The sequence below is a fragment of the Telmatherina bonti genome (genome assembly GCF_933228915.1).
Source record: "Telmatherina bonti genome assembly, chromosome: 21".
In the NCBI taxonomy this organism is placed as follows: domain Eukaryota; kingdom Metazoa; phylum Chordata; class Actinopteri; order Atheriniformes; family Telmatherinidae; genus Telmatherina; species Telmatherina bonti.
The window spans coordinates 16,916,429-16,932,159 of NC_136630.1; the positions used below are offsets into that span (position 1 = coordinate 16,916,429).

The following is a 15,731-nucleotide window of genomic DNA, read 5'->3' on the forward strand; positions in this document are numbered from 1 at the left end:
GAATGAAATGGTGTCAGTCTAAATCTAAATTCAGTTTATGAATGCTCACTTACATTTATTGAAATATATTAAATATGTATACAATGATATTGTTTTATTTAGGATGTTTGAAAGAAAACATACAAAGACATATGTTTTTTTTTTTGTTTTTTTTTAACATTTCACGTACCTCCTTGAAGTACCCTCAGGGGTACGCGTACCCCCATTTGAGAGACAGTGGCCTAAACGACTCGGTAATTTCCCACGTTTTTCTTATTTTGACGGGCCATGTTGTGACGTCATCATAACCCGGAAGTGCCGGTTTTACAACAAGGGCAGCTGTAGTTGCGTGCTGTCCTGACTTGTCAAAACTGTCATTTGGAAATCTTTTGGGTGTTAATAGTGATTTCTGAGGGCTCAGATGAATCTTAAGGGTAGTTGAAAAGCAGGTGCGTCGTGACGCTTGGACCTCTGCTCCACATGTGCAGCAGGAACACTTCTCGGTATCTCTGCTGGTGTGTGTGAAGCTGAAGGGCATGGTGGGGCTGGTGATACTCAGGGCTCTTCGGACCTTGCTCACCGCATCTCCGCCTGCGGTCTCGGGCAGGCTCTCTGCTCGGGTACGGCTCGTGCCTCTGACGGCTGCATGCGCGTTGTTTCCGGTGTGGAGGACGTGTCCTGTGAGGACCCTGCAGGGGAGCTCTGCCTTATTCGCCGGACACAACAAGTGGTCAAAAGTGAAACACATCAAGGGACCTAAAGATGAGGCAAGAGCGAGGATGTTTATGAAGTTTGGTTTAATGATCAGAATAGCGGTCAAAGGTAAGTTTACTGTACTTGTATTAAGTTGACACAGCTGAGTTGTCTACATCACTGATTCACTTGTGATTTTTATCTGCAGAAGGTGGATCAAACCCAGACCTGAATCTAAATTTAGCCCACATACTGGAGCAGTGCAGGAGCAGGAATATGCCAAAAGCATCCATAGACACAGCAATTAAGGGTGCGGTAAGTTGACAACACTCACAGGGTGATGAACTAATGTGACAAACTCACAAGTGTCTTAGTATTTAGAAGTATATAATTTTTCTGTCTTAATGTCCAAATTTGGCATTAACTAACTGTTACTGTTACATGGTATCTAGTAGGTCATCTATCTACAACCTCAGATCCAAAATGGTTGGGATGCTTAGTCAAATGTAAAAAATATAATGTTTTGTGATTTTCACAAACCATTTATTTAAACATATAAGATGATAAAATAAAAAAAAAGTTTTGATCATTTTAAGGAAAATATCAGCTCATTTTGAATTTGATTAGCAACAACACATCTTCAGAAAGTTGAAACAGGAGGATCATGATGTTTTTGAAGTACTAGGCACAAGTTAAAAACAACTTAAGAATAGTTTAAATAAGGAGCAATATAATTAAGGAGCAATGAAATAAACTAAATTGTAGCGGGTTAGTGATATGACTGGGTATAAAAGGAGCATTTCAACCTTTCAGATGTAAAGATGGACAGAGGTTCACCAGTCTGCAAAAGAATGTGTCCTAAATTTGTGGATCAGTGTGATTTGAAGACTTTGAAGATCCCATCATCTAAAGTGTATTATATGAAAAAAAAAATCAAGAGAATAAGGAGGAATTGCAAGGGACAAGGCCAAAGGTTGCTGTGGGTTAAAGAAAATTTTAAATATTCTGAAGCAAAGTGAACAATTACTCTGTGGTCAGATTAAAAAAATCTGTATAACGTGGTCTTTAGAAGACAGGGACCACGTAGCTTGTTATATTAAAAAAAACAGTTTAAAAGCCTGCTTCTCTGATAGTATGGGATTGCATGATTGTCCACATGATGCGGGCAGCTTCTACATCTCTGAAGACATCATCAATGCTTTTGGGAACATGGATGTTTGACAGCAACATTTGCTTTCAGGGAAGGCCTTGTGTGTGTCTGCAAGACTATGCTAAACCATATACCGCATCCATCACAACAGCGTGGCGTTGCAAGAAAATAGTCTGGTGCTGAACTATTCTGTACAGACTGTAGGTGTTTCCTCATGTTTGATTTTGAGAATTTAAATGTTGGTAGTCTTTTCAGTGCTTGTAAAACTAATTTGAATCTCAGTGCTAAAAGTTCCTGAAACGATGCTACCTGCCGGGGCATAGCTGGTTGGTCACTGATGTGGCAGATCAGGAAACATAACTAATCAAATAAAACACTTAAATTTTGAGTTCACACTCCCAAATAAGCAAGTGTGTAACTAAGTGTAACTAAGTTAACTCTTTTTTTCCTGAGTGCCTGTTTACAATATTATTTATTGTTCTAAACTGTGTGTACAGGAAAAGGCTAAACCAGCATCACAGCACATGTTTGAAGCTCGGGGACCCGGTGGGTGTCTGCTGCTAATTGAGGTCTTGACTGACAACAACTCTCGAACCCACCAGGAAATCAAACGCCTGCTTACCAAGAACGGGTCAGGATACTTTCTCCGCTGTCATTGTATAGCCGACAAACAGATGTTTTCATTTACGTTTATAACATTACAGATGAGTTACATGCTTCACACAGAGGATCAGTTACCCATTTCAGCCATAAGGAAGTAAAGAATCACAAGTTATTCAGACATATAACCAGTCTGAATCTTCACAATGCATCCATACCATACAATAATTCATCAGTTCATGGTAAAAACACATGCGTATATAGGACAATGTGTGCAAAGCCAGGAGCAGACTGCAAAAGGCACTAACCACTAGATGTCCTCATGCATTCATCAGATGGTTAATACTGTAGATCAGAGGTGCCCAAGTCTGATCCGAGTACAGATCCCCAACTCTGGTCCTCTAGAGCCATTTTCCAGAAGGTATTGAATGTTTTCCTTCTGCAACATCTGATTCAAATAAAATGGATCTCCAACAACAAGCCTGTTGATGATCCATTCAATTGAATCAGTTGTGTTGCTCCACGGAAACATCAAATACCTGCAAGGCACCAGCCTTTAAAGCCCGGATTTGGTGATCTCTGCTTGGACTCCCCTGCTTTAAATAAATCATTTACTGTTTTGGTTAATTGAAGAAATTATTGAGATTTAACTTGGCGCTGCTGGAGCAGATGCAAAATGCTGGCTTGTCCTTTTATTCTCCATAAAATCATCTTAATTACACATCTGCTTGATCCTACTATTTTTTTGTTTGTTTTTTTTAAATGTTTTGCTTTTATTAGTTTGTGAAAGAAGAATGAAGGTAAATATAAAATATAAATATGCACACAGAGGAATGCTGTCAGACGGAGCCCGTCACAACTTCGTCCGGAGGGGGGTGGTGTTGGTGCCAGGTGAGACCATCACTACAGAGAGAGCTCTCGAGCTGGCCATCGAGGCCGGAGCTGAAGATGTCCAAGAAACTGAGGATGAGGAGGAGAAAGCCCTTCTGAAGGTTAGACTGCAACAGCAAGGATAACTGTTTATCTCTTTTAACCAATTTGTTGGCAAAGACAGCTTTTGACATCTTTCTGAATCCAAATGTTCATTTCTAAAGACGCCAAAAAAGGCCTTTTGCGGTTTTAGTATATGAACAGCTGATTTGGCATCAAAAAGTCCCAAAAATGTGTTCTCCGAGTACGCTTTGAGTGTGCACCCAGCACACTCCCGACATGTTGTGATTGTTCTCCGTGTGTGCTTCCTGAAGATGCCCCGACGCGTGCGCCTGGCCACATCGCCCCCTCTACATCTGCAGTCCCAGAACTCAACATTTATAGTCTCAAAAGATGAACCAAAATGCTCCAAAACGCCAGCAGCATGGTGATCTCTGCTACAGCAATGGCTGGTAGCCAATGAGTTAATTGTGTCTCTGTGTTTTATAATAGTACATAATGTAATATGATAGTACATTTTGAATTACCTGGTAATAGACACATTTCACACATGCTTGCAGATTAAAACACTTTGAAGTTTCAGCAAATAACTGCAGTTTAACTTGATCTGTTTGTCTCTCTCCAGTTTATTTGCAACATGACAGATCTGAAGAAGGTGCGGACTTCACTGCAGGAGCTTGGTATCCAGATTACGTCAGCTGGGTTAGAGTTTCTTCCCCACAACATCTCGTCTCTGGACCAGGTACAGATGGAAGCTGCCTCGACTCTAATAGAAGCACTCAATGACTGCCCAGATGTTGTACGAGTGTGGGACAACATCCAGGCTGACAGCTGAGTGCAGTTTCTGGACATTTTGGTGGATACCGAGTACAATGTGGAACATGTTGATTTCACAAAGGATTTGCCAGCTGATACCTTGTTTATCAGTGGACTCAACTGCATGTTGTCACAAAGAACAGACATTACTGTGAGACTGTTTTGATGCTTTCTGTGTCCAAAATCTTGAAAGATAAATAAAAGAAAACAGTTGCAATTTGCAGTCATTAATGCACTTTGCTACAAGAGCTGCTGAGCTGCCAGCCATGAGCATCCAAAAGCCTTCCTGATCTGCATACTGCAACAACACTGAGCAAAGAGCAGTCAGCAAGGCTTTTTGTGTCTTAGTCACCAGTATCAATAAGCCATATATGTTCTGAGGTTTCCCATACTTCCATGCATATTTCTGCACACATTTCTATCCGCAATTCATCCACATGTGCAATATTATATTGCATATATTATATATTATTATGACTGCAGCTACTTTGAAAGCAAATGTTGTGTTGTTTGTAGTGCATCATAATTTTCAAATTTTTATTAGGTTTCTCAAATGATTACGATTGTATCAAAACAGTCGGAAATACAACACAGCCATTTCAGGCAGCAATGAGTTGGGGTTCAGATCAGATTAATTTGTTGGCCAATCAAACAGTAACACCATGGTCATTAAAGCAGCTTTTGGTAACTTTGGCAGTGTGAACAGGTGCCAAGTCCTGCAGGGGAAAAAAAAATCAGCATCTCCATAAAGCTTGTCAGTAGAAGGAAACATGAAGTGCTCTAAAACTTCCTGGTAGATGGCTGTGTTAACTGTGGACTTCAGAAAACACAGTGGAGCAACACCAGCAGATGACATGGCTCCCCAAATCATCAGACTGTGGAAACTTCACACTGGACTTCCAGCAACATGGATTCTGTGCCTCCCGACTCTTCCTCCAGACTCTGGGACCTTGGTTTCCAAATGAAATGCAGAATTAGCTTTCATCTGAGAAACGGTCCAGTCCTTTTTCTCCTCAGCCCAGGTGTGATGCTTCTGTCGTTGTCTCTGGTTCAGGAGTGGTGCAACACGAGGAATGTGACATTTGCAGCCCATGTCTAGGATTTGTCTATGCGTAGCGGCTCTTGATGCACTGAGTCCAGCTTCAACTCCTTGTAAAGCTCTCATATTCTTGCATGGATGTTGCTTGACAATGCTGTCAAAGCTGCAGTTATGCCTTTTGCTGGTGCATCTTTTCCTTCCACTCAACTTTCCATTAATATGCTTGGATACAGGACTCTGTGAACAACCAGCTGCTTTAGAAATGACCTTTAATGGCTTTTCCTCCTTGTGGAGGGTCAGTGATCATCTTCTGGACATCTGTCAAGTCAACAGTCTTCCCCATGATTGTGTATCCATCTGACCCAGAATGAGAGACCATTTAAAGGTTTAGGATACCTTTGCAGTGTTTTTAGTTGATTAGTTGATTAGGGTGTGACACCATGACTTTCCAAGATTGAAGTTTTTTCTTTTTACTATATTTTAATTTTCTGAGACACTGCATTTTGGGTTTTCGTTATCTATAAGCCACAATTATCAAAATTTCAAAAACTGAATGTTTGAAATGTTTTACTCCATATGTAATGAATCTATATAATATATGGGTTTCACATTCTGAAATAACTGACAAAAATATTGAACTTTTTCATAATATTCTAATTTTCTGAGATGTACCTGTAATGAACCACATTAAAACTTTGGGAGAGCAAACCTGCATGTGCCATCTGTTCACTTGGTTTGAATGTGTAACACTAAAACTAGTCTGTGTCATTACATTTTTGAGATTTGATTATTTAATCACATCCTGATTATTTGTTTAATTTAAAAAAAAATAATAAAGAGGAATGTTTTTCTTCTTTATTAAGTGTTGAAGCTGTAAAGATTAAATCTAGCTGATTATTTTCAAATGGGAAACAACTCAGATTATGAAGGTTACAGCTGAAGGACACCTTGAGCTAAAGTCATCATGGGTCATCACCCTCATATTGCCATAGTGTCAACTCTGTAGTCGATAAAATACTACATAAACAACATAGTTGCAACATGTTGTGTGGGTGCTATAGCTTTTGTCTGCTTGGTTTTTAAAAGTCTTTTTAAAAAAAAAAAAAAAATCAAGTTTGTAAAGGATGACTTAATGGAATCTTACATCCAGGAACAAATAAATGTGGATTTGCTTTAACAGGGAAGCCCGGTGTTGTGTCTCTGAACCAGTTTGTGTTGTTATCAATGCCTGTCATTGATTTTCCTGTTGCTTCCTCTCAGCTGTAGCGTGGCATTGATTGGTCTCCAATGTTAGTGCAGGGCAGTCCTCTGCTTTGTGCCAGGGTGGAGGGCTTAACATTGACATCTACAGCAACACAGCGATAACAAGAAGAGCTTTTGTTGCGCCTAAATATAAACCAAGAACAATAACCGTGCATATTTTTTATTACACTTGCTTAAAAAGCGTTCGGAGGAAGGAACTTCGAGCTATGGCCTTGTGGTCAAGATACACAACCATCTGACTTGTTTGGTCTTAAATCAGGTATGTTTTTTTTTTTTTAAATTAATTTTTTATTCATTTGCTGGTTAAATGATTATCTCAAGTGTAACTGCTGTTGTTCAGATGTAATAAGTAAAGCATTTTAATTCTACCGTACATTGTGGCAAAGTTTTTAGATTAAACCGAGATCACGTGTAAAGTGTAGAAATGAACTATTTAAATCAAATATATCAAGATTAGAAGAATAATAATGCTGTTCACAATCTATGAAATAATATGATCACAACATCAGTATGTAAGTTTAGAAAATGAGTAGAAAGTGCTAAATTAAACTAAATCCTCAAGAAGAGGATGGTACAGGTTCAATTTAGCTTGAATAAAAGTGTTTTTCTGGTCATCTGTAGTTCAACACAGCTTCATGTCTGACTCCGACCTCATGAAGGGTGGGGAACCAGCCATCAGAAATTCTGAATGCCGCTCACTTCAAACTCCCAGAATGGAGCTGCTCAGTCCATCCAAGGGGAAGGACCGCCCTCCGAACGTCACAGAAAAGGTCACACAGGTACAGAGGGACAGGAATCACATGGGCTTAGTTTCTCGCTGTGTGGCCGTCACAGAATAGCAAGTCTAAATGAATAAACTCACTCATTCACCATCATTAATGCTCACAGTCAGGGAGGAGAACCCACAGAAAGTCGCCATGATGGAAGACTACGGTTAATTAATCCGCTTATGGAAAAATCAGTGTGTGGTGTGTTTGGTGGCTGGCTGTTTTCATCATGGGTGAGAAAAGCAAAGATACATTGAGCGTTGTTACGGCTGCAGCCCAGGGGCTTACTATTTTGAATCATTGGATGCTGTGCAATGGATCAAAAATAAATGTACAGGAAGTACTTTAAACAGCCGCTGATTCTACGGTTCTTCTCATCTGTGAATTTATCCATCTAATCTTACAGATCTATGTATTTGACAGTTCTGTCAGTCAGGTCAGTGACATTTTCTAGGTTAGTAAATATTCTTTTGAAATCGGGCCAAAGTTGGGACCGTGCGAGGTCATGAGCTCAGTTGTGTGAATCCATCATTACAGCCCATTCAGTCAGCTCTCACAGGTTTGATTACAGGACCACGTTTTTTTGTTTTAAATTTTGGTCATTTGTTGTTGTTTTTTTTACTTTCAGGATGACTTTATTAAAGTCTTTCCTAGCTGAGAACCACGTGTGGTCATGCATTTGTTGGACTAGCAGGGTAATAATACCAGAACATACAGCCTCCACCAAGATTGTAATCACAACAGTACTTTCTGGCAAAGTCTGCTGGATAGCACAAATTCAGAAAAAAGGAATTAGAAATAAGTTGTGCTTAATTTTTAACATCCAATTGTTTAAAATGTTCATTTTTTATTCCAAAGACTACAAATGATTTGGGATTATGACGCCTCAGAAATTACAAATAGAGAAATAATGCACAATAAACGCTCAGATTTAACTGTGAAATAAGACATCTTTTCATATTTGAGGATTATGGACACATTATTCTTTTCTAGGTTCTTTCTTTGGAGTCTGATGTGCTACCTGAATACAAACTCCATGTGCCAGAAACAACATGGTGGATCTTGCTTCACTACAGCCCCTTCAAGGCATTTTGGGACTGGATTATTCTCTTTCTTGTCCTCTACACAGCCGTTTTCACTCCTTACTCAGCTGCCTTCCTCTTGGACGAACATGGAGATGTACGACAAAGACGTTGTGGCTACACATGTAATCCTCTGAATGTGGCAGACCTCATGGTGGACGTGCTGTTTATTGTGGACATAGTCATCAACCTTCGTACGACATACGTGGACCAAAATGACGAGGTGATCACACAGCCCGGCCGAATCGCCAAGCATTATATCAAAGGCTGGTTCCCTATTGATTTGTTTGCAGCAGTCCCGTTTGACCTCCTTATTTTCCGATCTGGCTCTGACGAGGTAAGAACAGACTTTTTTCCTCCCTTTAATAAGAGATTATTTTATGGCCAAGTTCATATTGTATTTGGACTTTTAGAGTTATCTTACTTTTGCCTCTATGAATAATCTTTCTGAAGTTATTAAATCCTGAATGATCCTGTCTAACATTTGCTTCACTGTTGTTAATTGAAACCAAAGATGGCAACCTTAACAAGCCTGCTGAAAACAGCCAGACTTTTGAGACTGGTACGTGTGGCAAGAAAGCTGGACCGATATTCTGAATATGGAGCCGCTGTCCTCTTCTTGCTCATGTGCACCTTTGTCCTCATCGCCCATTGGTTAGCCTGCATTTGGTACGCCATTGGCTTTGTTGAGAGGCCATACACGGAGACCGGTTGGCTGGACAACCTGGCTGAACAACTGGGAAAGACGTACAATGACAGTGACTCCACTTCTGGTCCATCAGTCAAAGACAAATATGTCACTGCTCTGTACTTCACATTGAGCAGCTTGACAAGTGTGGGGTTCGGAAATGTGTCTCCAAACACCAACTCTGAGAAGATCTTCTCCATCTGTGTCATGGTCATTGGATGTAAGTTGAATAACACTGTGTGACATTTTATGGAGCAAATGATAAAGAATTCATGTAAAACTAAAACCATAATGGAACCGGTTTGACTTGAATACATTTTTCTACAACACATGCAAACAAATGTACCAAATCTGAGGCAAATAGTGAACACATTCAGCTGTCGTCTGACATCTGCTCGCTTTGTGTGGGCAAGTTTTGGCCAAGCAGCAGAATGGAGCTGCTCAGTTCATTCAGATGGGTGTGCAGAGTCGGGCTACAATGAGTTGGTAACCAGCTGAACTGGCTGTGTTGAATCACATGCATGCTGAAATTTAGTTGAAAGGCCACCAAACTATTTTACCAGGTGTATTGCTCCATTTCAGAGAACTCCTTATTCTCATTACAAAACAGTTCAAAATCTGAGTAAAGAATCCAGTGGTCCAAATTACTCCTAACCTTAATCAGTCCAATTCCGATCTTGATCAAGTGAGGATGAGAAGTGTAAAAGTAATTCCCAAAACAAGAAGACAAAGTACAGGAGCCTGCTATTTAGATGACATAGTTTTAAAGACTATTTACAAATGCTAGCAAATCAGTCCTTTAACAGATGGAATAAGAAATCAGGTCATAATAACCATTTTTTTGTTGCCAAAATCTTATAGTTGAACTGACAGTCTCCCTGTTTTTCCTCTGTCTTTCAGCTCTCATGTATGCAAGCATATTTGGGAATGTGTCTGCTATCATCCAGCGACTTTACTCTGGTACAACCCGTTACCACACTCAAATGCTACGGGTCAAAGAGTTCATTCGCTTCCATCAAATTCCAGGTGGTCTGCGCCAAAGGCTGGAGGAGTACTTTCAGCACGCCTGGTCTTACACAAACGGCATAGACATGAATGCTGTGAGAAAGCAAAACCTGTTTTCTTCGATGTTACCATTTTCCATCCATGCTGATTTATTGATAACTTTGTGTTCCCTCATTCAGGTGTTGAAGGGATTTCCAGAGTCTTTGCAGGCTGACATCTGTTTGCACCTAAACCGCTCTTTGCTACAAAACTGCAAGGCTTTCCGGGGAGGCAGTCAGGCTTGTCTGCGTGCCTTAGCTATGAGGATCAAAACGGTCCACGCTCCTCCAGCAGACACCCTGATAAACTACGGAGACATCTTAGATTCTCTCTTCTTCATCTCACGTGGCTCCATCCAGGTTGTGAGGGATGATGTGGTGGTAGCAATTTTGGGTAAAGCTATTTAGCCAAGATGAACTTGCTCAAACTGTGGTGTAAATGTGGTGTGAATGTAGTGTAAAATCAGCATCTGTATCCTCTTGCAGAAAAGAACGACATCTTTGGAGAGCTCATCTACCTCTATGACGAACCAGGGAAGTCCAATGCAGATGTGCACACCATCACTTACTGTGATCTGCACCGAATCCACCGGGATGACCTGCTTGAGATTCTCGATATGTACCCCAGTTTTGCTGATAAATTCTGGAGGAATTTGGAGATCACATTTGACTTGCGAGAAGTGTGTTGGTTATAAAGAAAAATGTTGATGTAAAATTGCTTGTAATGGTAAAAATAGCATGGTATAATGCCGTTCGGGGCATATAATGAATCAGTTTAGAATGAATGATGGGATTTTTTTTGTTGTTTTTCTCTTTGCTGATTAAGGTTGATCAAGTGGCACCATTAATAACAACTGATGATTCTGGTGACGACTGCGAATATCGGCACAAACCAAGACATAGGATTCACTCTCTAGACTGTAGAATAAGGCCAGGTGAGTCTCTGTCACTGGCTGGTAAACTTACTTTGATATTACCAAATAATTAAAAATTACTTTGAAATAACTGATCATTATTTTTTTATACTTTAATTTCACATAAATCAAATTTACAGAAAATACAATCATCCCTTGTGATTGTCAGTTCCATACAGAGTAAGAAATCAGAACTTGAGTTATCCTATTGTGGTGAAATATTACGTTTCTGTTGGCACTTCTACTCAGCATCTGTTAGAACTACATACCTGAAAACCTGAACTGGATTGAGCCACAAAAGCGCTATACTTGCTTTCTGTGAACAGATGGGATCGATGATGAGGACTCGTACCCCATTCGGTCCTGCCATCACTCTCCTCCTCAGGCCAACTGGGAGGATTTCTGGAGCTGTGGATCCTCATGTTCTCAGTCAAGCGATGACCTGGCAAAGCCTTTTGTTCGCAATGCCAGAGCAGAGCTTTCCTTTCAAGAAGATGCCAGACAGGACTACTCCCCCTCTGTGGTGCAACTGCCACCCCAGAGTGGAACCTCAGTGGGGAAGGATGTGGTGCTGGATCAGGGCCACCAAGGTAAAAGGAAATAGCTCTTGAGAAGATTTTCGCAGAAGAGAAATACAAATTTTGAGATTTTAAACACGCTGCAAACAATTACAGTTCATGTTGCTTAGTCGATAGCATTTGTCTTAAAAAACATTCTCCAGTGTAACCATCCACAAAAGGTGCCTCGTTGTGCTATTTTCAAGTATTTTCCTTTCCATCTGAGACGGATAGGGGGAGAAATATTAAAAACTGTAATCATAGAACTTTTTATACGGAAGGTTTTTTCCCCACAAATTTGCTTTTGTTTTCCTCAGCCTCATCTTTAAAGGTGCCAGGAATGTATCGATACTGGCCAGACCAACAAGCAAAGCAGTTTTCTAATCATGTCTGGAGATCTTCCTCTGTCCGCAACTCAAACCATCCCCCTCCGTTTACAGAAGACAGACCCAGTGAGCTTGAGTCTCGGCTTGAGGTTTTACATTCACAACTCAACAGGTGCATTATATAATTTATACATTTTATATATGTATATTGTTTTTGTTTGGCTTTCTTTATTATCTGATGAGCTGCTATGTATATGTTTAAGTTTCTTGGGAATAGTATGATGGAAACAGATAATTACAGTTCATTTGATGTGCTGAACGTGCATGGTGTGGAAAATGTGACAGTCAGATGCAGCAAATAAAAGGTTTATGACAAAGGCCTCATCAACAGTCTTCTGCTAACCTTTTGCTTCTAACCTTTTCAGACTTGAGACACGCATGACAGCTGACATCAACGTTATTCTGCAGCTCCTCCAGAGGCAGATCGCTCCTGTACCTCCAGCTTACAGCACAGTATCATCCAGTACCCTCCCTTCTGATTCAACTGGACCGTATGGGACTGCCACTCCAGTTCTGCACAATATGTTTCCTGTTTCTCCTGTACAGATAGACAGCCGGGCACCTGCACAGGTAAGGAACCATACCAGGAAACTATGAGCAATTTTACTTAAACATGTTTAAAACAAGTCTTCATCTGACTTAATTTTTTTTTTTTTTTTTTTACTTTAGACATTGCACCAGAATGACCTGAAATACTCCAAGAAGTCCCAGGAGTCACTTTCCAGTGGGATCCATATGACTGCAGCGTCTGATGACACGTCAATCATGACCACCACCCCTGAAGCGGACACTCAAAAAGTGTTAACTGCACAGCTGCCCCAGCAAGCAGCCACATCAGCCCTCAAAACCAACTCCAGACTCTGCAAGAACCTCCGCTGCCCCTCGCTACCAGTGAACCTGGATGTCACCTCAGGGGGGTCTGAAATCCAGAAACATGCCTCAGATCCTGTGCTGTCTATCATCTGACAGCCAATGTAAAAAAAAAACTAATCTATTTAGAGGTTTTTTTAAAGGACCCATGTAACAAGTCCTTCTCTTTTGTCTGCGAACAATCAGGTATCGCTCCACATCTGGACAGCAAGTTGTGTCCAAATCAGATCATGGCAACCAGGAAGGATTTCCATTTGACACAAGTTCACATATTGTCAGTTGCAAAGTATATCTGAAGAACTTGCCTCAAGAGTAGCATTTATAAACGGTTCAACTTCAATGAGGACAGACGCAGGACCGCTATCATATTTTTTTTAATGGACAATGACTTTAATTTCCACAAGACTCAAAAGTTCTTCAAATTTGCTTGTGATTTTGTTCTTTACCAGCTCATCCGCTACCATCCTGTAAGGCTTGACCTTGTGTTAACCTGGAGTTGTAGCTTTCATTTACCAACCGGGACAATGCTGTTACACTGAGTCTGAACAATACTGACTGATAGTTACTTGAAAATAAAGCAGTAGTTATACTATTTTGAAATTTTTTTTTTGCTTTTTGGTAACTTGAATGAAATTAAAGGTGGCAACTGATGAGCACCACCGAGGAAAAGAAAAAAAAAAATCTGAAGCTCTAAGCAACTGTTGTATATTTTGTATGTAACTTCTCCTGGTTGTAAATGTCACGAGAGTGGTGGAAGTGAGGATCCAAATGCAGGAATTGGAGCCAGGGATGCAGATTATCAAGAAGTTTTAATGAACTGAAACGAAGGGAAGCGAACACGGGAGGCAAACACAAACAAAAGCAATGGGCCAGTACTGGGAACAGAAATCAATGGGTATAAATACACAGAAAAACCAAACAATACACAGGTGTGGTGAATGAAAAAAACGAGATCAGGTGAATCTAATAAACAGGAACAAAGGCTAAACAAGGAACAAGAAAACTTACCAGGAAAGACCAGAACTAAAGATTCAAAACATGAAACCAAAACTAAAATACAAAACACACATCATGACAACAAAGTGGTATCAATCCATTTTCTATAATATCCACCTGTGCACAGATCACAAAGTCAACTTGATGATGATAAAATGTGTTTAGTCACACTTTTTAAAGTGTTTTTTTATGATAAATATACACGTTTTTATTAATAATAGAGAAAGTATCTCCAGCTTTATTATTATTATTTTTTTTTTTTTTTACTAGAGTATTAAATTAGTCTTGGTCACTGGACCTCCTTCACCTTTACTATTCTGGCCTTATTAAATATTACCTTTTGTTAATTCCTGTTAGATTTTTACAGTATCAACCCCAAGAGTTCACCAGAACAGTGAACATTAGAGAAATAAAAATATGACAAATTTTGATCAGCATTTTCTCATAAATCAATAAAAGAATACAATTTCAACCTATTCTAACTCTTCACATTATATTTTAAAAGATGTATTTTTTCAGTGATAAAACTGATTCATGTTACCTTGAATAAAATCATTGTTGAAAAAAATTTATAAGACCGGATCATATTCAATTAGTATTAGCAAATAATATTAAACTGCTGCACAGACAAGCATTACAATTAAGGGTGGGACTCGATTAAACAATTAATCTAATTACTTACAGACTTTGTCATTAATTATTTTTCAAGTTGCCCCAAAAAGCAACATTTTTTTCATTTAAATGGATTTTAAGCCATTATTAAATCAAATAATAGTAAAAGAGATTGATATAATAAACTCAAACTTTATTAATGTCTGGATAAATGAATTTAACTTTGAAAAAGTAAAAAAGAAATACAAAACATCCCTGGCCAAAACTGAACAGACCCAAAGTTAGTGTTATTTTAAATACTTTAGCAGCTGCAGCTTCACTTATTCTCTAATTAAGTCTAAAACATGTTACAATAATTTTTACTTTATCAATGTTTTTACCCAGATTCTTTACTAATAGACATTCATATCTGACAGTAAACCAGAATAAATTAGCAGCGTCAACTTCAGTCTAATCATACAGCAGAGGGGATCACCCCTTGCTCCAACTGCAGCGTGAAGCTGCACGAGAACCAAGCTATGTGTGATCTTTAGGAAGGGGGAGGGAGGACAGGGAGAGAGAGATAGAGGGGGCTTTGCAGTTGCGGCTAACGGAAAAAAGAAAACGGCACATTCTTTTATTGTTACTCACGACGAGGCCTGATACCGCCAGAAAAAGTCAATGGACTTGTTGATGCTCATTTTGTCTTTGAATAAACTCACTGAAGGGTCTGAAACATCGCTAAATATAGAGCCAATGCAGTTAAGTGAAGTCGCAGAAGTACTGTGTGCATTAGTGTAATCAGTGTACTAGAAATTGTGCTTTGACAAAAGTCCTACAATTAAATGCATTAAAATTTTTAAAGTGTTAATGTTTCTGTAATTAATTAATCATAATTAAAATGTTAAAGTCCCATCCATAATTATAATAGCATATAATATCCAAATGGAAACAGTAAAACATGCTATTTGGATGCAATGTGTGTGTTTAACATTGAGTTTTAGTGTGCTTTATTGTTCTGTGAGAAAGTGGGTCAGAGAGATGTGGAAATTGAACCTTATGGGCACGACACACGGGATGCGACAAACAGCAGCGACAGCGGTAGTGTCTCACATCACACTCTCAGATGGCTTGTCTCCAAGGAATGTGATTGGTTATTATACTGGAGGGAATTTTGACATTTTCACTGCAGTACGTGACAGATAAAGCATGAAGAATTACATGTTGGGAGATTTTGCTCAAACCGAAATCTTGCTGTTAATGGTGCTTTACAAAAGAAAAGAATAACCTATTTTGAAAACAAGATAACATCCTGGTTAATATCATTATGTGATAGGAAATGAATGGAGGAGAAGTGACGTTGCCTC

The 15,731-nt window shown here is 39.4% G+C and overlaps 2 protein-coding genes across 2 annotated transcripts; both read left to right on the plus strand.

The window, feature by feature from the left end:
* Positions 1 to 323: 323 nt before the first annotated feature.
* On the plus strand, positions 324 to 6,043 carry taco1 (translational activator of mitochondrially encoded cytochrome c oxidase I). Its single transcript, XM_079260920.1, has 5 exons — positions 324 to 801; positions 881 to 987; positions 2,320 to 2,453; positions 3,252 to 3,414; positions 3,978 to 6,043. Exons 1-5 carry the CDS (start codon positions 516 to 518, stop codon positions 4,185 to 4,187), a joined length of 900 nt encoding a protein of 299 aa, XP_079117046.1. The 5' UTR covers positions 324 to 515; the 3' UTR covers positions 4,188 to 6,043.
* Positions 6,044 to 7,105: 1,062 nt separating this feature from the next.
* On the plus strand, positions 7,106 to 12,873 carry kcnh6b (potassium voltage-gated channel, subfamily H (eag-related), member 6b; the record flags this gene model as incomplete). The annotated part of the gene is made up of 11 exons (XM_079260913.1): positions 7,106 to 7,249; positions 8,231 to 8,656; positions 8,834 to 9,227; positions 9,908 to 10,107; positions 10,192 to 10,444; positions 10,537 to 10,730; positions 10,877 to 10,985; positions 11,291 to 11,554; positions 11,839 to 12,019; positions 12,273 to 12,477; positions 12,577 to 12,873. The coding sequence occupies 11 exons, from the start codon at positions 7,106 to 7,108 to the stop codon at positions 12,871 to 12,873; spliced, it is 2,667 nt and encodes an 888-aa protein (XP_079117039.1).
* Positions 12,874 to 15,731: the final 2,858 nt, after the last annotated feature.